This window comes from Anastrepha obliqua, chromosome 1, assembly GCF_027943255.1.
Source record: "Anastrepha obliqua isolate idAnaObli1 chromosome 1, idAnaObli1_1.0, whole genome shotgun sequence".
NCBI classification, from domain to species: Eukaryota; Metazoa; Arthropoda; class Insecta; order Diptera; family Tephritidae; genus Anastrepha; species Anastrepha obliqua.
In genome coordinates, this window is record NC_072892.1 from 167,428,879 (window position 1) to 167,451,869 (window position 22,991).

At 40.5% G+C, this 22,991-nt stretch overlaps 2 protein-coding genes across 4 annotated transcripts; one reads left to right on the top strand and one right to left on the bottom strand.

The window, feature by feature from the left end:
• The first annotated feature begins 2,034 nt into the window (after positions 1-2,034).
• Positions 2,035-7,146, top strand: LOC129240362 (proline-rich protein 36). 3 transcript variants are annotated; one of them, XM_054876139.1, is made up of 5 exons: positions 2,035-2,206; positions 2,280-2,329; positions 2,380-2,428; positions 2,494-2,693; positions 2,768-7,146. In XM_054876139.1, exons 4-5 carry the CDS (start codon positions 2,510-2,512, stop codon positions 7,015-7,017), a joined length of 4,434 nt encoding a protein of 1,477 aa, XP_054732114.1. In that variant the 5' UTR covers positions 2,035-2,206; positions 2,280-2,329; positions 2,380-2,428; positions 2,494-2,509; the 3' UTR covers positions 7,018-7,146. The 3 variants fall into 3 exon arrangements, with proteins under 3 accessions (XP_054732114.1, XP_054732098.1, XP_054732106.1); XM_054876123.1 differs by having other exon boundaries at positions 2,396-2,428; XM_054876131.1 differs by having other exon boundaries at positions 2,035-2,329.
• Positions 7,147-11,577: 4,431 nt separating this feature from the next.
• LOC129240381 (uncharacterized) lies at positions 11,578-22,559 on the bottom strand. The gene is made up of 10 exons (XM_054876151.1): positions 22,244-22,559; positions 21,870-22,184; positions 21,636-21,813; positions 19,124-20,221; positions 18,944-19,046; positions 17,144-17,299; positions 16,933-17,075; positions 16,173-16,873; positions 16,030-16,101; positions 11,578-11,929 (listed from the first exon to the last, which is right to left on the bottom strand). Exons 1-10 carry the CDS (start codon positions 22,426-22,428, stop codon positions 11,623-11,625), a joined length of 3,258 nt encoding a protein of 1,085 aa, XP_054732126.1. The 5' UTR covers positions 22,429-22,559; the 3' UTR covers positions 11,578-11,622.
• Positions 22,560-22,991: the final 432 nt, after the last annotated feature.

A 22,991-nucleotide genomic window follows, 5' to 3' on the forward strand; every position in this document is an offset into this window, starting at 1 on the left:
CACTTGTTACAAAATGTTACAAAATCTGGATTTTCAAAAAAGGCACAATACAAAAATTTTAGACAAACAAATTTATTTTTATACAAAATTTATTTTCATAAAAAACTTTTTCGAACAAACAATTAAAACAAAAAATTAAAATTTTTCGAACAAAATTTAAATAAAAAAAAATTAATATACGAAATTTTTTTTAAACATTTCTTATTTTATTAATATTTCATACTTGAAGTGCTAAAACATGGTCCCACTTTTTTTGCTTTCTGACAGTTACTTTAAACACTTTTCACTTTACAATCACTTTAAAAATTTTAGTCAAACAAATTTATTTTTATACAAAGTTTATTTTCATAAAAAAAATTTTCGAACATAAAATTAAAATTTTTCGAACAAAATTAAAATTATTATAATAAACAAAAATTTGAATTTTTTTTAAACATTTCTTATTTTATTAATATTTTATTCTTGAAGTGCTAAAACGAGGTCACATTTTTTTCTTTCTGGCAGCTACCCCAAGCATTTTTCATTTAACAATTATTTTTTAAATGTTACAAAGTCTGGATTTTCAAAAATAACACAATAAAAAAATTTTAGTCAGAAAAATTTATTTTTATACAATACAAAATCTATTTTAATAAAAATATTTTTCGAACAAAATTAAAAAAAAAAATTAAAATTTTTCGAACAAAATTTAAAAAGAAATTAAAATTAAAAAAAAATTAAAATACGAAATTTTTTTAAACATCTTTTTTTATTAACATTTTATTCTTGAAGTACTAAAAAATAGTCACACTTTTGCTTTCTGATAACTACTTCAAGTACTGGTAACTACTAATACTACTACTTTGCAATTACTTTTAAAATGTTACAAAACCTGGACTTTCAAAAAATAGCACAATACAAAAATTTTAGTCAAAAAATTTATTTTTATACAAATTTTATTTTTTAAAAAAATTTTCGAGCAAAAAATTACAAAAAATAATAATTAAAATTTTTCGAACAAAAAATTTAAAAAATAAAAATACGATTTTTTTAAACATTCATTTTTTATTCTTGAAGTTCTAAAACATGATTCCACTTTTTTGCTTTCTGACAGCTACTTCAAGCACTTCACTTTACAATTACTTTTGAAATGTTGCAATATCTTCTTCTTCTTAATTGGCGCGATAACCGCTTACGCGATTTTGGCCGGGTTTAACAAAGCGCGCCAGTCGTTTCTTTCTCGTGCTAACCGGCGCCAATTGGACACACCAAGTGAAGCCAAGTCCTTCTCCACCTGATCTTTCTAACGCAGAGGAGGCCTTCCTCTTCCTCTACTACCACCAGCTGGTACCGCATCGAATACTTTCAAAGCCGGAGCGTTTGTATCCATTCGGACGACATGACCCAGCCAACGTAGCCGCTGGATCTTTATTCGCTGCGCTATGTCTATGTCGTCGTAAAGCTTGTTGTTGCAATATCTGGATTTTTAAAAAAGGCACAATACAAAAATTTTAGTCAAAAAAATTTTCGAACAAAAAATTAAAATTTTTCGAACAAATAAAAAAAAAATAAAAAAAATAATAATACAAATTTTTTGTAAACATTTCTGTTTTTATAAACATTTTATTCTTGAAGGGTCAAAATATGGCCACACTTGTTTTATTCACTTTCTGGCAGCTAAGCACTTTTCACTTTACAATTAATTTTGAAATGTTACAAAATCTGGATTTTCAAAAAGGCACAATACAAAAATTTGAGTCGAAAAGATTTATTTTCATAAAAACAATTTTCTAACAAAAAATTAAAAAAAAAATGAAATTTTTCGAACAAAAAATTTAAAAAATAAATTATAATTTTTCGAACAAAATAAAAAAAAGTTAAAATTAAAAAAAAAATGAAATTTTGAAAATTTGACCGAAATTTTTTTTTAAATTTTTTATTTTAATATAATATTTTATTCTTGAAGTGCTAGAAAATGGTCACACTTGTTTTTTGCTTTCTGGCAGCTACTTCAAGCACTTTTCACTTTACAATTACTTTTGAATGTTACAAAATCTGGATTTTCAAAATAGCACAATACAAAAATTTTAGTCAAAAAATTTTATTTTTATACAACATTTATTTTCACAACAAAATTGTTCGTACAAACTAATATCAAAATCTTCTAGTTTCTTGTTTTACCAAAACGGTCGTCTGACTAAATTTTAGAACCAGCTTAAGTGCAAAGGTATATTTTCAAATAGCAACAGGACATGGGACGTGTATTTTATAACATTTCACACTGAATTATATTGCCTTAGAAAGTTGATGAAGTGAAAAGCTGGACTTTTGGAGCTTTAAACAAAATGAGGTACTTGCAGTGCCACCCAAAATGCTAGCCATTATTTTAAAAATATTTAGCTGTTTCTGTTTTCAGCAATCCTCATGACACGTATTTTGAAAATCGCAGGTATTTTGCCCAATATTTGCATTGCGTTGCACATTCGATAATCGTACCTATATTTCTCTTCGAAGAACTAATTTCAATAGTATGCACCAGATAGATGAGGAACGTGTGAGTGGGAATCAACCAGCACAAGCAGGTCGTGGCAGACAGTGTTTGGCCGAATCTTCAACTCCTTTTCCACCTTCTCCGCGTCAATATGAAGCACGAGAGTTTGGTTTATGTGAAGATGAAGAGTTTCGACATCCGCGCATGTTCGAAAACTTAGCTTGTAAGCATCTGTTATACCGTTATGCCGTGTGCTCATTAACATATGCGCTCATTGGTTATTCTATTCGTAATTAGATGAAACGGATGCTAGTGCCTTTGAGGCGATGCGCAGACAAAATGCCAGGCCACCCTATCAACAACAGCCTAGATTTAACATAAGCGATCTGCCATCGGAGCAAATAGATGATTTTTCAAATCCACAATTTAGCGAGGCTTATGATGAGGGGGAGTGCAATGTGTGTCCACAGCAACAGCAAACACCAAATATTTCCGATATATCTGCACCGGATTTTTGTGATATATCTGACGCTTCACCTTGGCCGGCGCAATCGCCACCAATGCAACAACAACAACGGCAACAGTCATATACAAGTGAATGTTTGGATGATATGTCGGCTCCGGTGTATGACAGCCCAGTAGGATCACCTACGCCTCAGCCACATTATACACCCATAGGTCTCATGGATACGCCGGATGTGTGTGCACCAACGCCACGGACTCCTACGCCGACACCACCTCATTATTCGCCAATAAGATTTCAGCCTTCGCCTGTGCAGTACCCCAGCGAATGCTTGGAAGACGTTTCAGTACCCTCATTTGCACAAACACCTTGTGACGCACCGAGAACACCCTCGCCCCGAAGAGTACAAACGCCACAGAATTTGCCCTCTGATATGATTTGTGATGTCAGCCCTCTGCCTTTTGCTTCACCGCCAACACCTTCATTGTCATATCCCAGCGAGGCGTTAGATGAAATGACAATGCCCTCATTCGAAAACGCCTCTTGTGGTTCCCCTTTGGATAGGCGGTTTCTTTTGGATCCAAGGTTAGCTGACGAAAGTCCACCACAATTTGCCAGCTCTGGTGCTTCATCATCAAGGCGCTCGTACTCTAGAGGAAATACGCCATGTCTGCCTGCAGAGTGTCAGCCACAACAATCGTATGAGGCCACTTCCACGAGGGAACGTTCGTCTCCAGCACGTAGATTCAATCTGTCTCAGATTATGTCACAACGTTCATCCCCGTCACGGTCCCCGTCACGGTCTCCGTCTCCGGTGTGCCCACCGACTCCTCCAGCACCACACTTTTCGTTGCGTTCGCCCACACCGGTCGGTGGATACTCCTTAGCCGACGAATGTCTAATGGATGTTAGCGAACCGACATTAGTTGGAAGTTCATCAATGTCACCGTACGCAAGACCATTTCCAGATAGCTTACCGAGTGAATGTCTGGGTGACATAAGTGAACCATCGTATCAGATGACCCCACCTCCGCGCACACCCTCTATGCCTCATGATCTGCCGTTTGAGCAAATATGTGATATAAGCCAGCCGATGTATGACAGTCCACGTAGCGAACATTTGTCTAGCATGTCAATGCCTTCCTTTGACGATACATCTTGTGGTTCACCTTTAGACAGACGGTTTCTGTTGGATCCTAATATTATGGATGAGAGTCCACCAGATTTTGCATCATCTAGAGCATCGTCGCCCTGTAGATCACTTTCACCAAGTATTCAGCCGATAACACCGCGCAGATCGCCTTCACCACGTGGACCAAGCTCCAGAGTAGCATCGCCTCAGCGATCTATGTCTTCACGTCATTTTTCGCCATTGCCAAGCCAGCAACGTTCGCGTAGTCTATCTCCTATTTGCTCACCTACACCACCAGCACCACATTTCTCCTTACGTTCTCCTACTCCCGTAAGAACCCCACCTGTAAATTTCAGTGCTCTGCGCCGAGCTTCGCTCGCACGCAGACAATTTCCAAGTAACATGACCAATGAGTGTTTAGCTGATATTAGCGCTCCATCCTATGCAAATACAACACCTCCCAGGACGCCATCAATGCCCCATGATCTGCCATCAGACATGTTATGCGATATAAGTCAGCCAATGTATCAATCACCTGGTAGTGAACATCTTTCAAGTGAGACGATGCCTTCCTTTGATGATACTTCGTGTAGCTCGCCACTGGATAGGCGATTCCTATTGGATCCTAGACTAGCAGACGAAAGTCCGCCGCAATTCGCATCCTCCTACTCGTCATCACCACCCGCTTCCAATGCGCCGTGCCCATCAATGGCTTCTTCTAGATCACGTGCAGTTTCTCCTAAAAGACCTTCAACACCAGGTGCAGGAGACGCTTCGAGTTTCGACAAAACGTACTGCGAAATTCTTCAGCGATTCCAAGAACTAAAATGTAAAGTAGATACTCCACAGCGTGGAGCACCAGGATCCGCTAGTGGGGGCAGAAGAGGAATGCCTCCAGATGAATGTGTCAGAGAAACTGTTATAGAACGCACTGAAAATGAGAACGGACAACTTCAAAATACCGCTAAATATATTGCCATAACAGTTGATCCATGCGGTTCTGTAAAAACACACACTAAAGAGATTAAGACACAATTTCCACGTTCCCCAGGCAGGTTGGCCCCACCTTCAGGGGACTCGGGAGTTCACACTCAAAACACAATGCCCGGTTCACAAATCGAAAATTTGCGAAACTCTGTTCGTAGACGTTTGAGCTTTGACCTTTCGGACATGCCAAGTGAAAATTTAGTCGATATGAGCCCGCCATGTGCTGATGATTTGCCTTCTATGTCCACGGAAAATATTTTGCAGCATTTATCGAGTATTCCCGCGGAACAGCTATCAAGAGTTTCTGCACCCTCATTTCGAACTCCTCCGACCCCATCTATTTCATATCCAAGTGAAATGCTGGAAGAAATGACAATACCATCATTCGAAAATACCTCGTGTGGTTCACCACTGGATAGGCGATTCCTACTAGATCCCAGACTAGCAGACGAAAGTCCACCGCAATTTGCATCTTCCTATTCGTCATCACCATCTGCTTCCAACGCGGCCTACCAGTCTGGGCCGTGCCCATCTGATCCTTGCATGCGTAGTAGAACACCACCGCATTCGCCAGCACGGTCCCCTCAAAGAGATCCTTCCTCAAGGCGATTTTCTCTTAGATCGTCACCTCCAAGCGAAGTCTGTTCGCCTCCACCCCCCCTACCTCGTATTTCTTTACGTTCACCTACACCTATTCGCTCACCGCCAGGACGTCCTTTCCCAGTGAATTTGCCCAGCGAACAATTACTGAACATAAGTGAACCTGCATTTTTCAGTGGCCCACCTAGAGCCTCGCCACAAATGCGCTATCTATCCCCAGACTACCCTTCCGAAAGACTTGACGACATAAGTCAGCCATCATACCAGCAGACTCCGCCACCCAGGACACCTGTTTTCCCTACAGACTTGCCAAGTGAATTGCTAGGAAATATATCGACGCCTTCTTACAGATCGCCAGCTAGTGAACACATTTCAAGTATCAGTATGCCGACTTTGGAGGATATGTCATATGAATCCCCTCTCGATAGGCGATTCCTCTTAGATCCGAGAATAGCTGATGAATCTATGCCAACATTGCCGGAAATGCAATCCACCCAACAATCGGTTGGTACACCAAGGCCCCAGCCGGCCAGACGTCGTCTATCGTATAGTCAAGAGGATTCAGCAAGAGGCAATGCTTCGAGAAATGGTAACATTCGATCTGGTTCCGAAGGTAGAGGAGGTCCAGCCACTGTGGAGAAAACGCATACTACAATAAAACAAAGTGGATCCTATCAACAAGAGCACAGCGTAACGCCGGGTACGAGAGAGGATAAACCATTTAGATCTCCACGGCAGCGGGGACAATCACCATTAATTGATGCTGCACAAGAGCAACTCAAAATAACTACGTCAGTTCATTCTATTACGCAGATATATACGAACGGTGCTACGGAAGGCCCAACAGGCAGTCAAGGTCAAAGACGAAGTATGTCACTACCGAGTGAAAATCTTGGTGATATTTCAATGCCACCTAGTCCACCATCTATGCGAATGTCTACAACAGGACGTTCGCAACAAGGCACTTCATTTCCATCTGGCTCTCGATCCGCAAGACGTCCGCAGCAACGGAAAATGTCATCAGCTCCTTCGGGGCCGCCATCACAGCGATCAAGGCAACGAAGACCAGTACAAGATATCAATGATATATCGCCGATATCATTTGCATCTACAATACCCTCGACAGATATGTCTTCTTCAGCTCCTCGTAGAGGAGGTGCGACGGGTAAATATACATCAACATCGTCTAGAGGCCTCTCTGGTTTGGCAAATTATGCGCCATTCTTTGAACAAATTCGTTCGCGCAATAACTCCAATGCTTGCGATCCTTGTAGTCCTTGCTGTCCAACGGTTCAAGACTTTGATGAATGTGATCCGTGTGCTGGTTTTACAAATGCTCGACCTAACAGAAATGATCCATGTTAAAAACTCATTGGTAAAACAAGAAAGCGAAATTTTTTTAAAACACAAAATATACTAAGATTAAAATAAACTAAACAAATTTATTTGGTATCCAACAAATCATGAAATAAGAACACACATATACATAAAAATTTTGCATAAGTCGGAGTTTTTTCCTACTGCTAATAATAGTCAAAGCAGTTTTCATTTGAGGCTTTGTTTTGATTGGGGGAGGATTTTTATGTGGCGGGTCCCAAACCTAACGCACAACCCTGCATCATGGGTTGTTTCGCCTTCTCACATTAGCTCGCTCTCAAAAGGATGCACGAGAGCTATCCTCTGGACCCGGGAAGTTGTGAGCTACTTGGATGGTATGCAAAAGAATCGTCCTGGCTATTCCCAAGTGAATGGCAATCAGGGACTTTTCCCACTTGTGGGGACTTGGCACCCACGTCACTGTTGACAGTAAAGATTTCGAGGTTGTAAGAGGCTTCGTTTATCTAGGAACCAGAGAGGAATCTCTCTTGCCAACAGGTGCTACTTTGGACTAATAGGCAATTGAGTAGTAAAGTCCTCTTTGGACGAACAAAACTAACACTCTATAAGTCTCTCATCATGCCCGTCCTATGGCGCAGAAGCTTACACAATGACAACATCTGATGAGGCGTCGTTTGGAGTGTTTGATAAAAAGACTATGCGGAAGATTTTTTGACCTTTGCACGTTGGTGACGGCGAGTATCGCAGGCGATGGAACAATGGGCTGTATGAACTTTACGATGACATAGACATAGCGCAGCGAATAAAGATCCAGCGGCTATGTTAGCTGGGTCATGTCGTCCGAATGGATACAAACGCTCTGGCTTTGAAAGTGCTCGATGCGGTACCAGCTGGTGGTAGCAGAGGAAGAGGAACGTCTCCTTTGCGTTGGAAAGATCAGTTGGGGAAGGACTTAGTCCACTTGGTGTGTCCAACTGGCGACGGTTAGAACGATAAAGAAGCGACTGGCGCGCTTTGTTAAACTCGGCCAAAATCGTGCCAATCAAGAAGAAGAATCTAGTGAACCGGACTGTATATGTACATAGTACATGTATTGGGTTGGGGAATAAGTTCATAGCGTTTTTATATCTTTTATTTTACAACGAATCGTTTGCTGTTGGGCAAAGGGTAAGTATTTATTCGACAGAACTCTTTTTTTATATATTTTTTTTTTTTTTTCTAAATAAATATATATATTTTTTTTTTAATATATTAATTAATTTTAAGGCTTAGAAGTGGAATACCCAGGAGAAAAAAATCAACATTTTAGACACCTGCCTTTCGCCTTTCTTTGCTTTTCATAAAAAAAAAAACTGCCGAAGCAGACCGGGTTAGGTTAGGTTAAATGGCTGCCCTAGCTAAAGGGCTCACTTGGACAAATGTTAGTAAATTCGTCCATTGTGGTGCCATACATGGGAGATGGGAAAGGAGATGGGAAGGAAGAAGGAGCCTTGGGATTAGATACGATGATGACCATACATTTTACGACGGCGCCGACGGGGGCTGATTTGCGTTTGTAGTTAGCCGTAACAAGCTACTAATGAACTTCACCAACTTTATGATATCTACACCGGCTATATCCGCAGGCGTAGCGAAAAAGTGAGAGCCCAGATATCTAAGTCTTTGCCAGACAAGAGCAGGGCAGCTGAGAAGAAGGTGTTGAGATGATTCCACCTCGTCCTCCAGACAGTTTCTGCAGAACGGACTTGAGGCAATCCCAAGCCTTACGGCGTGAACACCTAACGGACAGTGTCCGGTAAGGATGCCCACCAAATTTGAGAGCTGGGGTTTTGTTAGCTTTAGGAGTTCCCTTGAGCGTCCCCGATCTACCCGTGGCCAGAAGGATCTCGCGACCTTGCACGTTTGCGCAGTAGCCCAGCGCTCGATGAGTTGACTCGAGGCCCATCTTTCCAGGAGCCGACCACAGGTTCTCAGGGGAACCCCAATTCTCTCATTTCGCGACGAAACCGTCTCCAAAGTTCCCTGTCTAGCCAGCTCATCAGCCCAGCAGTTTCCCTCTATGCCGCTGTGCCGCTGTGCCCGGGAACCCAAATGAGCCTGATGATGAAGTATTCGGATGCAATCGAGAGAGAAGCCAGACATTCTCCGACCAATCTCGAGCGCACAAACAGCGAGCCCAAGGCCCTAATTGCCGATTGGCTATCGGAGTAGATATTTACTTCCTTAACGGTAATTACCGAATTGAGCAACCAGTCCACCGCTTCCTTAATTGCGGATACCCCCGCTTGGAAAACACTACAGTGGTCCGGGAGCCTAAATTTAAGTTTGATGGGAGGCTCCTTACAGAATACTCCCCCACCAACCCTTCCGTCCAACTTCGAGCCATCCGTGAACATGTTTGCCATGCCTTGCCGCCGAATGTTGCACCCCGCCCACTCATCCCTTGAGGAAATGTGGGTAGAAAAAGGTCCGCTCGGACCTAGCGTGGGTGTACAGTGGTCCAGCACCCTAGGGATGAACTCAAAGTTTTTAAGAATGCTAGAGTGTCCGTAACTTAAGTCTAGCCTAAGGCCCGAACACCTTAATCTGATTGCGGCGCGTGCAGCGGTAGTTTTTCCTACAATGTTCACGGGCGCCACATTCAGCATAGCGTTAAGCGCTAGAGTAGGAGTGGTACGGAGAGCCCCACTGATTCCAATGAGGGCAGACCTTTGTACCTTCTCCAGCTTCTTAACTGATACCATCCTTTCTAGCGAGTTCCACCAGACAAGGACTCCGTATAGCAAGATTGGTTTTATAATCGTGACCGGGACTTTTGCGACGTGTATGGAGATGCTGTCATAGGCGAGTCTACAGCACAGAAATGGTTTGCAAAGTTTAAAAATTACGACGATGGCACGTCCCGCAGCGGAAGGCCTTCTGAATTCGATGAAGAACCTCTCAAATAACTTTTGAAGGAGAACCGTCGCCAAACCAGTCGTGAATTGGCGGAAAAAATGAGCTGCGATCATAAAACGATTCTCAATCATCTTCATGCCTTTCTTTTTATGGGATTTACCGAAAAATTCGGAGCCTCACGAGCTCAATAGAAAAAAAAAAACAAAGAAAATCGCCTTCAAATTGCTTCTCAGCATCTCGGCTGCCATCGGGCAACAACACACAGTCATAAACAGCGCTTTTTGTACTGAATCGTCGCGAGAGATGAAAAATGGTGCCTATACGTTAATATGAAGCAAAGAAAGGAGTGGGTGGCTCCACGAGATACGCCAAAGCCGAGAGTCAAGCCGAATCTTCATCCAAAGAAGATCATGATATGTGTTTGGTGGGACTGGGAGGGCATGGTGCACTGGGAAGTGCTCGAAAAGAATGTCACGGTCAACAAGGAGCTCTACATTGCTCAGCTACCCCACGTGAATGAGGCTATTCGGCTGAAAAGACTTGATCGACATGGTCAAACCATACTCCTTCCCGAGAAAGGCAGGCCACATGTTGCACAAGTCGTCAAAGCCGCATTCCAAGAGCTCGAATAGGAGGTCCTTCAGTATCCGATGTGTTCTCCGGATCTTGCACTGACCGATTACCATCTTTTCCGCTCCCTGTCAAACCATATCAAAAGCGTTAGGCGTTACCTTCGATAACAAAGAGGCCTTTAAAAACTGGCTCAACAACTTCTTTGACACCAAACCAGGCGATTTTTGGCGGAACGGCATCAACAAATTGGTCGAGAGGTGGGAAGGGGTTGTAAACAGCAATGGCGAATATATAAAAATTTTTTTAATTTAAAACAATTTTAAAACTATCGGCATCGAATGGCACAAGTATCGAAATTCGTATTCTTATCGAGGATAAACTGCCTTCAAGCCGCCCTATGGACTATATTTTTGGGGTGTTTGTGATGTGCATGTGGAATTGGTCCCCAAAAAGACGAGATCAACAGTTTTATGAAGCCTCCGAACGGCTGATAATTGTTTATAAGGACCTTTTTTGTTGTAGAAATACACTCGGAGATTGCCATTGCAAAAAGGGCTATTGAAAATAACTTCTTATATCATTTGGTTCTTCATGCCTGGCGTTTCGAACCCATACACCCGTGGTAGTCCCCACCAATATTTTATTACTTTTCAAAAAAAAAAATAAATAAAAAATAAAAATAATAATAGAAATTTACTCCTGCATAATTAAAAATGTTTTTTTTTTTTATTTCAGTTTGGAAAAATCAGTTTTGAAAACAAAACTTTCTGGTTCTTTTCTCTATTTAAATATGTATAGGTATGCACGGTGAACCAGACAAGCCTAGTTTACTGGGGCGGCAGCCCTTGATCGGGAAAAATCCGAGTCATTGCGGTAAAGTAGAACCGGCTGCCATGGGAATGGTATGAATTTGGAAAGGTCTACCGCTTATTAATATATATTTTGCCGTATTCGCTAGTTCATTTCCTGCTATATTTTTATGACTTGGCATCCATATTCAGATGATCTTTGACGCATACTTGTAATGAACTTCCCTTACTGCGGCAGGTTAGTAGTAGTCGTCGTTAGTAGGATTTTGAATTGCTTCTAAACTACTCAAAAAACACAGATGAAAAGTATTTCTTATAAAAATAATAGTTTTATATTTCTTAACCAATTACATTACTTAATTACAGCTAGATTTTCGGTCTTAAACAGATTCTTCAGCACTTTTTCTGCATTCTCCTTATAGTTGCTTATATGAGCTTTCTGTACCACAACCATGTACGCCAGCGGTCCATCATATAAGTGAAGACTTTTGTAAAACTGAATCGCTAACTCTTGCAGTTCCCTCGGCTGCTCATTTGCAAGGTATAAAGACACATTTTCGGCGATTTCATTTAAATGCCTGCCATCGATTTGTATGCTTTCAATGAGATTGGCAAAGTTAGCAAGCAGAATGCGTTGTAGTTTATACTCTTGTGTTTGGCTGAGGGAGAAATTTAATTAAATAATTAGAGAAGTTGATAGTTTGAAAAATGATGCAGGGTAAGCAAATTTTAGTAAAGCTAATTTATTTAAGGGTTAGGGATAGTCAGTTGTTTTTGCATTTTCATACAAAATAATATCTTAAAAATATTGTGTGAAAATTTGAAGTGAATCCGACAAAAACTTTTCGAGTTATTCAACAATTAACAAAGGGCGCTTGGACCCTCCAAGCGTTCGCAAAACTTGAAATACGTTTTTCTCAAAACTATGTTTTTTGAACTGATGATCACTGCAACTTAAAAACCGCTTGGTAAAGTTCAAGTTATATTGCTTTTGAAAAACTGAAAAAACGCGTGCCTGATTGAAGGATTTTTTTTCCAAAAATTTCGATTTTTCTTAACAATTAATTGTCGTTTTGTTTCTCGAAAATTTGAAAAATATTTCTTGAGACCGCCATATTGTTAATTTTGAAAAAAAGCTTCGATCAGGCAGAAGATTATCTATTAACAAAACTAATTTCCTTGCCCGATTGATTTAGATAAGACTCCAAGGACTTGTGATGATCACCTCAAAGGACTTCTGGAGAATCAGGCTCCACAGCAACAGCGATAACTTTGTCAATTATTAATTTTTTTATTAAAATTTTGCTAAAGTCAAGTCGAAACATGATGTATTAATGCTATGTTTTTATTTTTGTAAAATAAAACAATTGACTAGCAAAAAAAAAAATTATTGAAAATCATCATTTTTTCGGGACTCTGACTACCCCAACCCCTTAACACTATTAATTAAAGCAATTCATTAATTTCTTCGCATAAGTTGCGAAGGACACCCGAAGGCCTTCGTCGCTTGCGCTGCGAGTCGTATTGTATTATAGAATATTTAGTTTATTGCACAAATAATTTTAAATAAATAAATAAAATTAAAGTTAGTTTAAAGCTTTAGGATACGTAGACTCTGTAAACTTTAGCAGTTTAACCCCAAATTAAGGCTGCGATTAGTGGTGACGTATCGTAGCCATAACCGTAACCATAGCAATCAGCTGCTCTGATCAAACCTGTGGGCACCACTGTAAGCGATTATGCCACACCATAACGCCATAACCATTACCGTAGACGTATGTATCTATTGAATTTTGGGGTTTCCCCCGTTATCATAGTTCCTAGATGAAACATAGGGCCTTAATAAACAAGTTATAATTTCGGTTGTTTAGAGCTAAATGTTTAATTTGACTCCAGGAACGCCCTGCTCTGCCCGCCTCTGCTGCTACTTGTCGCCTCCATGTGTTAGCTGGTCTTCCACACCAACGGGTTCCTTGGGGATTCCAGTCTAGCGCTGCCCTTACGACGTTATCCCGTGGTTTGCGCAATGTGTGTCCGATCCATTTCCACTTGCGGCACATAATTTCTATGTGAACTGGTGTTTGCCCGGTAGCCGCCTAAAGATCATCGTTGCTTATCATATATCAGGCCAGAATATCCGCATTATCTTTCATAGGCAACAATAGGCATCAAATATTTTCAGTTTTGTGTGCCTGGAGATGTGGGTTGATCTCTATATCTTGTCTAGCATGCCAAATGCAACGCGTCCCTTAGACATTCGGTTGCGTATGTCAGTTGTTGGTCCGCTGTTTTTGTTTTTAATTATGCTCCCAAGGTAGTAAATTTCATCTACATCTTCAAGCGGCGTGTCGGCAATTTGAAGGGGTTGCATTTCGGTGGTGTTAATCCGCATTACTTTGCTCTTTGCTATGTTAATTTTTAGATCTGTTTGTGCTACTGCATGGCACTCCGCTTGTAGTTTAGCTGATGCATCTGAGTATTTGTGCGATAGTAAACAAATGTCGTCCGCATAGTCTAGGTCTTCAAGCCGGCTCCATAAACCCAGGAAATGCCCCTGCTGACCGCCCACGCTTGTCGCATTCCTAAGTCTAGAACTAGGTTGAACAAGAGAGGAGATAATATACATCCTTGCCTAACACCGGTTTGAACTTCGATATTACGACTTAGAGTATTTTCACATTTCACGCGGCATGACCATAAGCAGCTTTGAAATACTTTGCATTCATTTTGATATTTGCGATAAAAATTTGAATATTAAAAATGAAGGAAAAGTTAATTGGCGTAAAATTATCCTACTTCAATATCAGCGGTTTATGGTTACGGCATGCGGCTATGGCGATATGGATATAGCACCACTAATTGCAGCTTAATTTAGAAATTTTTCGTTCTACCAAATACAGGGTCTTTCAAAAAGCCGCCTAGATCTCAGCCGTGTATAATTCCTGGCCGCTAAATTTTTGTATGTCATCTTTGACATTTGTCAAATAGACAGCTGGACGATTTTTCACCATAAGACGCGTAAAATAATTGAAACTTATTATGAAAACGGTCGATCTTTAAGAGCAAAATATCGACAAGTTCGTGATTTTTTTTATGGAAATAATCGTCCGCATGAGTCGACAATTCAAAGGCTGGTAAAAAAAACATTCAAGAAACGGGTTCTGTTGAGGATAGAAAAAGGATTGGCAGATCAAAAACTGGACGCTCCTGCAGCGCAAAGTGTTGCTAAGCAACCTTCAACATAGAAATCTCAACATTTTCAAAATTTGGCCTTCATAAAACGACTGTTTGGCGGATTTTACCTGTAGACGCGGCTTTTTTCACATATAATTAAGCCGTATCCCTACTATAATATTATAAATGTGAATGTAAGTTTGTTTGTTACGCTTTCACGCCAAAACTACTTAACCGATTATTATGAAACTTTGTACACATGTTTTTGGAGGTGTTAGAAGTAAAATAGGATACCTCTTATTAAAAAAAAGGGTCTCGAGCTATAGGTCAAAACGTGGACCCGGGTAACCTTCGGATGTGTATATACAATATGGGTATCAAATGGAAGCTGTTGGTGAATGCTGTAGTTCAGAGTATTTTTCATGCCGCTCCGTGACTAGGGTCTCGAGATAGAGACCAAAACGTGGACCCTAGAATGTGTTTGTACAATATGGATATCAAATTGAAGCTGTTGGTGCATGCTTTAGTACAGAGTATTTTTCATGCCGCTCCGTGACTGGGGTCTCGAGATATAGGTCAAAAGGTGGACTCGGGTAACCTTTGGTTGTATTTGTACAATATGGGTATCAAATGAAAGCTGTTGATAAGTGCTTTAATACGGGGTAATTTTCATACCTATTGATGACTAGGGTCTCGAAATATATGCCAAAACGTGGACCGGCCGTGTCTTTGCCCAGCGAAGCGGGCCGGGTTTGCTAGTTTTGAATAAAAATAGTGAAACCTAAAAGAGTCGGACGCCATGGTGCAGAACGAAACTACTAAACTCCTGTAAGGAGGAGATCAAATATCTTGGGTGTGTGGGTATCATTTCTCTAATCTGGGTTCTAGGGCATAGGAACATAGAGGGAAATGAAATTGCTGATGAGCTTGCCAGGTTGGGGACTGAATTGGCCTCAGAGACCTCCTACCCGGGCATCGGCACCCCTTGACAGTTGTTAAAGGGGAACTGCACAAATTATTTATCAGGAAAGCGCAGAAAAGATGGAGCTTCATGTACTATTTCGAAAACTCTTTGGCCCCAATACAATATACGGAGGACTGAGAAAGTCCTTTGGACTCCTCGCCATTCAATTTCCAAGCTCGTAGCTGTGTTTACCGGTCACTGGACGATCGGCACACATGCGGAAAAGCTAGGGTTACCATTTAACCCCCATTGCAGAAGTTGAGGGGGACCTTTCACAGAAGGAGACTCCTGAGCACTTTCTCTGTAAATGTCCGCTTTTGGCAGCTGGATGATTAAGATCACTGGGTGCTCCTTTCTTCGACAGCCTCGGGCAGTGCGTCAATCCAAAATCCCATCAATCTTCTCCATTATATCAACAGCTCTGGCTGGCTGTAGATATCTGCCTGTTGGAGGTCTCATAATGGTTTCAAAACGGCGCTTCAGTGCTACTTGAGGAGTGCCAGACTGGCACTTCAACCATTTCACCCACATACCTATTTTAAAACTACAACCAGGCGCGCCTTTTGAAACACCCTTTATGCTTATTTAATTATAAAATAGCAGCAATTCAATAAGACTTACGCGGTAATTGTCTCCGACCGACTATGTTTAGCTGCGTTTCTCAAGAAATCATTCAAGTACGGTATCACGTCGCTGAAAAGGAGGAAAAATATTCAATTGAATGTATGTACATAAGTCACCAAGAACAAAAACAAATAACATACTCAATGCTACGCTTTAATATAAACTCCTTCGCGTATGTCGCCAGCACATTCAGCAATGTAAAGCAACGATTCAAAACAACAGCATCACTGTTACGAAATTTCTCCACGAACGGTGACCATATCAAGTGCACAATTGGCAGAAGCTCATCTTCATAGTCGCGCAGCAACGGTACGCCACAAATCAAACACTCGAGCGCAAGTAACTGATGCGTTTTATCTAAAAAGCCAACATATTTTAGTACTTGATTTAGTATTTGTTTCACCATCTCAATATGACGTGGCAGTTGTGGCTTCAAATCCCTCTCTTCATCTTGCATATCAACATCAACTGTAGTGTCTGGTGCAGTCTTTGCTTCTTTTGATTCATCATCCAAATTCACATTTTCATCATTTTCTACAAATGGATTGGGTTTCTCCAAAATATCCAACCAAATTTGTAGCGGATCGCCGCCGTCTTGCGTATCTTCAACTTGCATTGGCACAGACGCAACATCAGCATTGCTAGTTGTTTGCCACCGTTCAACGTGGCTCAAAAAGGCATTAAATACACGCAAGAAGGCATTTATATTCTCAGAGTGTTTGCATTTGCTAAACTCGTCGTGTATTGTCTGAAAAATGTTCTCTAAATGCGGCAGAGATCTCGAACTGCTAAGTTGTAGCGCAACGGTGAGTATATCGACGGCAGCATGACTTTCGGGTGCCTACAGGGAGCATAAGACCATTATTTGGTTTTTTAAGAATGAATCGGAAATGTACGTACCCGCTTCAAAATTGTATTTAAGTGATAACTGATATAATCCGTATGCGTTTCAATTAAGTGTGTGACTTGTGCGACTTTCAGCGCTTTTTGTATGGACAACAAGCAAAAGTTAGCCGCTTGATAAACCATTGTGTTACTACTGGCTGAGAATAGAGATGAGTCAAATATAATGGAGTCCATATGGGCAATAAAGATATTACAGCAAACGTACCCACTTTCAGCAGCACTTTGTGAAGGCAGCGAAATATGTAACGGTCAAATCTATCACCGTAAAATAATGCACAGTGGCCTAAAACATCCAAAGCCAGACAGGTATGCAAAACATTGAACTGAGCATCCAAAATTGTGACACGCTGAGATTTGCTTCCTATTGTTATGGAAGAAAATGTAAAAATTTAAGAGTAATTCAATATTTAAGTTTATGTGAAAGGCATTTTGAACTTGAATATTAGGATGCATTGAAGCTGTTTGTCGAGTCCACAAACTGGTATATAACCTCAAATAGCGAAGTATACGCTTTCGTTACTATGTTCTAATTGTTGTAGCAGTTTACTAAATCCTGTAAGCGCAATGTAGTCAACGGTCATCTCCGTCTAACTCAATTAACGGTAGGTCCAGGAAACTTGGTTGGTTCCAGAGGGAGAGGGGTGTTAGATGAGTGGGCTTGATGGGGCATGTGAAAAGGTGGTTAGTGTCGTGCGTGGTGCCTTCACATGCTGGTCATATGTTTGGTATGTTTGGGTCAATTCTGGATAGTTAGGAGTTTAGTCTGCTACAGTATCCAGAACGTAATTGCGCCAAAGTTACGCGGGCCTCTCGGCGTAGCTGAAGCTCTTCATCTGCTGTGGGTGTTGGTTGGACTTGGACTATGCCGTTCGGGGTTCAGGAGATTAAGAAGGTATTAAGTGTCTCCCGAAGAATGTTGCTGAGCGTATGTCTAAACACTGTCCGGTCTAGTAGTTGTCGGTTAGTTTTGTCCTGGACCTCGTCGGAGTAGTTGAAGAGATGCCTCCTGACGTGCCTGGAAGGCGGCTCAGGTTCTAGCAGGTGCCTACAGGGATGAAACCTGCGGTAGCACACGAGTATAAATTGTTTGCCTAGCAGTTTGTTGTGCTCCTTGACTGGGAGCATCTGTACCTCATTATGTAGGTATTGTAGAGGAGATATCAGGAAGCATGCCGTGGCTGTCTTAATAGCAGTGTTTTGGCATGTTTGGAGCTTTGCCCATTGCGTATCATTAGTACCATGCGACCAGACCGGCGCAGTGTAATTTAGAACCTACCGGCCAATTGCATTAAATGTCCCCAGCAAGATTTCTTTGTCTTTGCCCCAAGTACTGCCGGCTCGCGACTTGTGGACTTTGTTGAGTGAAAGAGCACCACCCTGCGGAGCATCTTGCTTTATCCTCCCTCTGTTTAGACTTTTCTCGTCTCGGAAAGTTACTGACGAGTGCCGACAACTCAAATAGTTCGCGGCCCACCTGTTGTTTTTGTAGCAGCAAAAACAGTCCCCATACATATACGGGGAATGATGCTGAAGTGACAGCCCTTGGCCGGATATAAACACGGGTCGTTCTGGTTACGTAGAACCGACTGTCGTGGGAACGGGTCGTTCCATGAGGCATATTTTGTCTCGCGGACCACCTCTTCAGCCCTGGCGGTAGTGTCGACTGTATAATGTCATATTCTATGGTGGAGTAGCTGACTGTGTCGAAATCCTTTTTCAGGTTCAGAGCTACTAGGATAATCCTCTCACAGGGGTGATTTTGGTAAAGAACATGGTTTATCTGGGTGTTTATGGCGGTGAGTGCTGTGGGGGTACTGCACACTCTTCGGAATCCATGCTGATGTGTGGCTGGGGCCAAATGGTTTTATCGTTACTATGAGTGCACTTTTCTTATCAGTAAGCTTATGAAATAGTTGAGAATTGCACAGGAAACATACTGATGAAGTGCTTATTTCATATTAAAAGATTACCTTGCTTGCATTAAAAGTTCACATTACTTATCTACCTTCATCAAAGTCCGTTTCGTCATCGGAATCCAAGTCTTGTATTCGAATTTCCACCGCCGATTCATATAGGCCAGGAGTACGGTCCACAAACCAGTCTGTGGGCTACAAGTCAAAAGGGGATACAAAAACAAAACTAACATAAAAAGCGACTCATACCAATTATTAAATAGCTCAAATACCTTATCCACTTTTAAACGCCAGCTTGCATCCGGTTTCAGCGCTAAGTACCAGTGCTGGTCATTCAAGATTTCCTCAATTAGCATTTCAGCCAATTGCAAATGATTTTTATGTGACTTTTTAATACCCGTCCCCACCCAAAGTAATACCAACAGTATTTCATTCATGGCTTGGTGGTTTTGCGCCAACAGCTCCAATAGGAAATCATAAACCAAACGATTGACTGATTTTGTGTTGCCTAATATTGCGCAAATCTCTTGCACTATTTTAACGCAGCGGTCGCTACTTAAATATTTATATTGCCGCCACTTAAGTTTTGTACATTCGGTATAGTCAGCCACAACAACTTCCCTTGTTGCATATTCTTCTATTAATAAATCGCTGCTTATTTTCATATCCATCGCTGAGAGCAGACACCTACAAAGCATTTCTAAATTTTTAGGCACCAACAATAAACAATTTATCCGCGATACGCTCAAATTGTTAAAAAAGCCTTTTAAAAAAATCAACTCCGCGTATTGTTCGACATCTGCACAACGGTTTATGATGCGCGGCAATTTCGCCAGATGTTCGTCGAATAATATTTCAGCATACTCATCGAAAATGCTCTCGTTTGCACCGCCTTGTTGTTGTAGTTGGGATAGAGTTTGTCTACACAAGTGATTTATACATTTGTCTTCATCCTCTGACATGGCTACAATATTCTCCAGCAAAATCAGAAAGTTTTCTGCGAGATTATGGGCACAACGTTCTATTAGAGAGCAGCACATGCGCGCATATTCGGTACGCACGCGCACTGATTCGTGTGAACGCAAAATACTTGTTTGTGCATAAACTATGCGCAGTTTTAGTGAAGTAGCTTTAAACCATTGCTCGGAACGGCCATTGCTTTGCATCAACTTTAGACGGTCTTCTATGTGACTCTTTGGGATTTTACTACCGACCATATCTACGTCGAATTCGTGAGGTTCGGTTTGTTTTTGTAAAACCTTATGAATTAGATGTTTAAAAACATCCTTATCATAGGTGCATTTTAATACTGCTTCGTTTGATTGCTCGAAAATCACACAAAGTACGCGGCCCAGTGCTTTAATGGCTGTCTGCAAGCATAAAAAAGTAGTAGAAGTGAAAAGAGAATCAAGCAGAAAATTCTAATGTTTATAAATATTTAGGATATTTTTTGAAGTGAAAACTTCTTTAGAATCGTTGGGAGTGATTTGAGAAAAAGTGAAACGAAAAAAGCGACACTCTTGGCTACGAATATTACATATACACGTAGCGACGAACTAAATAACTTTTAGGCCAGCGCCGACAGCATGGCGCGATAGCCGAGCGGCTAGCAATGTGAGCTTCCGATCCAAAATCCTTGGTTCGAATCACAAGAAAAAAAAAATTTTTATACAGTTATTTTATTTTATTTTATGATATGTTTATGAGGAGCTTTTTTTCATGGCAGAAATACACTCGGTGTTTTGCCATTGCCTGCTGAGGGGTGAGCACTATTAGAAAAATAGTTTTCCTTAATTTTGGTGTTTTCACCGAGATTCGAACTGACGTTCTCTCTGTGAATTCTGAATAGTAGTCACGCACCAACCCATTCGGCTACGGCATTTGTTTAATTTTACTGATGCAAAAATGAGGAAAAATATATGAATAAAGTTTGCTTACTGTTTACACATTTTCCAAAGGTGACAAAGTCGATTTTCAAACAAATACGAGTGCATATGTGTAATTGTGTTAGAGTTTCGGTAACGCTCCAGCAAAACCTGCGTGCATATGTGTTTGTAACATTCAAAAAAATGTAATTGTGTTAGAGTTTCGGTCACGCAGGTTTTGCTGGGGACGCTCATAATAGCAACCGCGTGTGTATTTTTATATTCGTAAATATTTTCATTTTTAAATATTTACCGCAATTATGCCGAAAAATAATGCAGAAAAGTGTCGTGAATATCGACAGAAAAAAAATCAATAAATAGCATCACGGAATTCATTCACAAAAATTTAATAAAGTATACACCAGAAGTATCGCGGATACTTAGAAAAGTTTACGATAAAGTTCCAATGATTTTAAGTGGCGATTTTAACGTAAATTTTGCATTGGACACAGCGGTTCCTTTAATTGACGTTCTCAATACAACATTCAATTTAAAAATGTGTAACAATCGCACTGAATCGACAACACGATCAAAAACAACAATTGACGCGGTATTTCAAAGATATGTTGACAACATCGAAACCAAAGCATTTGTATCATATTTTAGCTATCATAAGCCACTCGTATGATTTGTTGAAATTGAAAACATTGAGGATGAATAATAATAAAATGAAGAAAATAAAATATGAACTTTATAGCAATATTATAATGAACCTATAATTATCTTGCTCCTAATGCTGCTTTCGTCTTATTCTCTCTCAGTTTGTTTTACGGAAGGTTTCACTTCTATCGCGTCTAACCGTTAGACTGGTGTTTTTTTTCATAACGAGAGAAATTCAGTACATAAGATAAACACTTACAGACTTGAGTGTTTCGCCTAATTTTTCATCAGCGAGACTAGTTTTCAATAGAACTGTGATAATTTTAGGCAAAAATATAAAAATTATGTCAGCGACTTGGTTTCGTAGCACCACATCGGTGAACTCTGCTTCATCGTGCACATAGAAAACTGTCATTAGACATTCAAGCGATGCAATGCTGAAAGAATTAAAAAATGTAATGCAATGATAGAGAAATGTAGTAAAATTACTTACATTAATTTGCGGTATGTGGTTTTCTCAACAAACTCAACCAATGATAGTAATATCTGACCCAGCAGCATTGCGGATTCTTTTGTGTAAAATAACTCCAGTACATCGCTACTAGAACGACGTAACGCCTCTGCAATGCATTGCACTGAAACTAATTTTAGTTCCTCACTTAAATTGGGACGAGTTGTAACTGCTCCAGGTTCACGAATTTGCTTCAAAACAATTACTAGCAACGTACGCAGCTCTTGTACATCATCTAAATACAGCTTGGACATGACAATGCGGATGCAATCCAATATTCCTGTGACCATATCCTGGCTTGAAGTGCAAGGGACAGCTTAGCTTATGTTTTTCTATTCAATCAAAGTATAACCTACCCATTAACCTCTTCCAATTTCAAAACCAGTGGAGCCAGTATCTGTACATGAAACACCTTCATCTGTCTAAAGTTGAATTGCAAGATCTCACTCCGTAAACAATCTAAGTGCGCCTTATTCGGTACACGCAGAAACATGTCCAGTGCTGGTTTCACTTTTACAACAAATTGCTCGAAGGAAGCCATCTTTAATTTTACATTTAATTAATTTCGTTCACTATACAATGCAAAGAATTTTCATTCAGCTTCAATAGAATTATTACACTACGATTAAAAAAAAGCGAAAAATGAACCATGCGCTGATTTGTTGTAAACAATTTAAAGTGAAACAAATGAAAACAGCTGCTTTCAAGGTCGATACAACAAGAGGCCATGGACAAATACTATCGATAAAATATACCCTATACTTTATCGGCCGATGGTGGGTCTCTCTTGTATGGCCGTCACAGTGGGTCCGTTATGGTTGTTGCAGCAACACTTTTGGCTGACGTGACGTGTAAAACGGACCGTGGTGCTACAATGAAGGTATTGCCGCATAGAAACAAAGAAAAAAACAGATATTCTTTTAGTGAATAAAATTAATGCTAATTGAAGCGAAAGAGCGTTTTAATGGAATTTATGACAGTTGTTTTTGTTGTTGTTTTTGTACAACCCTGCTAGCTACCTAGCTCACGTAATGTTATGCCCAAGAAACTTGCTCTTTCGACAGGTTGGGTCCAGAAGGAGAGGGGTGTTAGATAAGTGGGTTT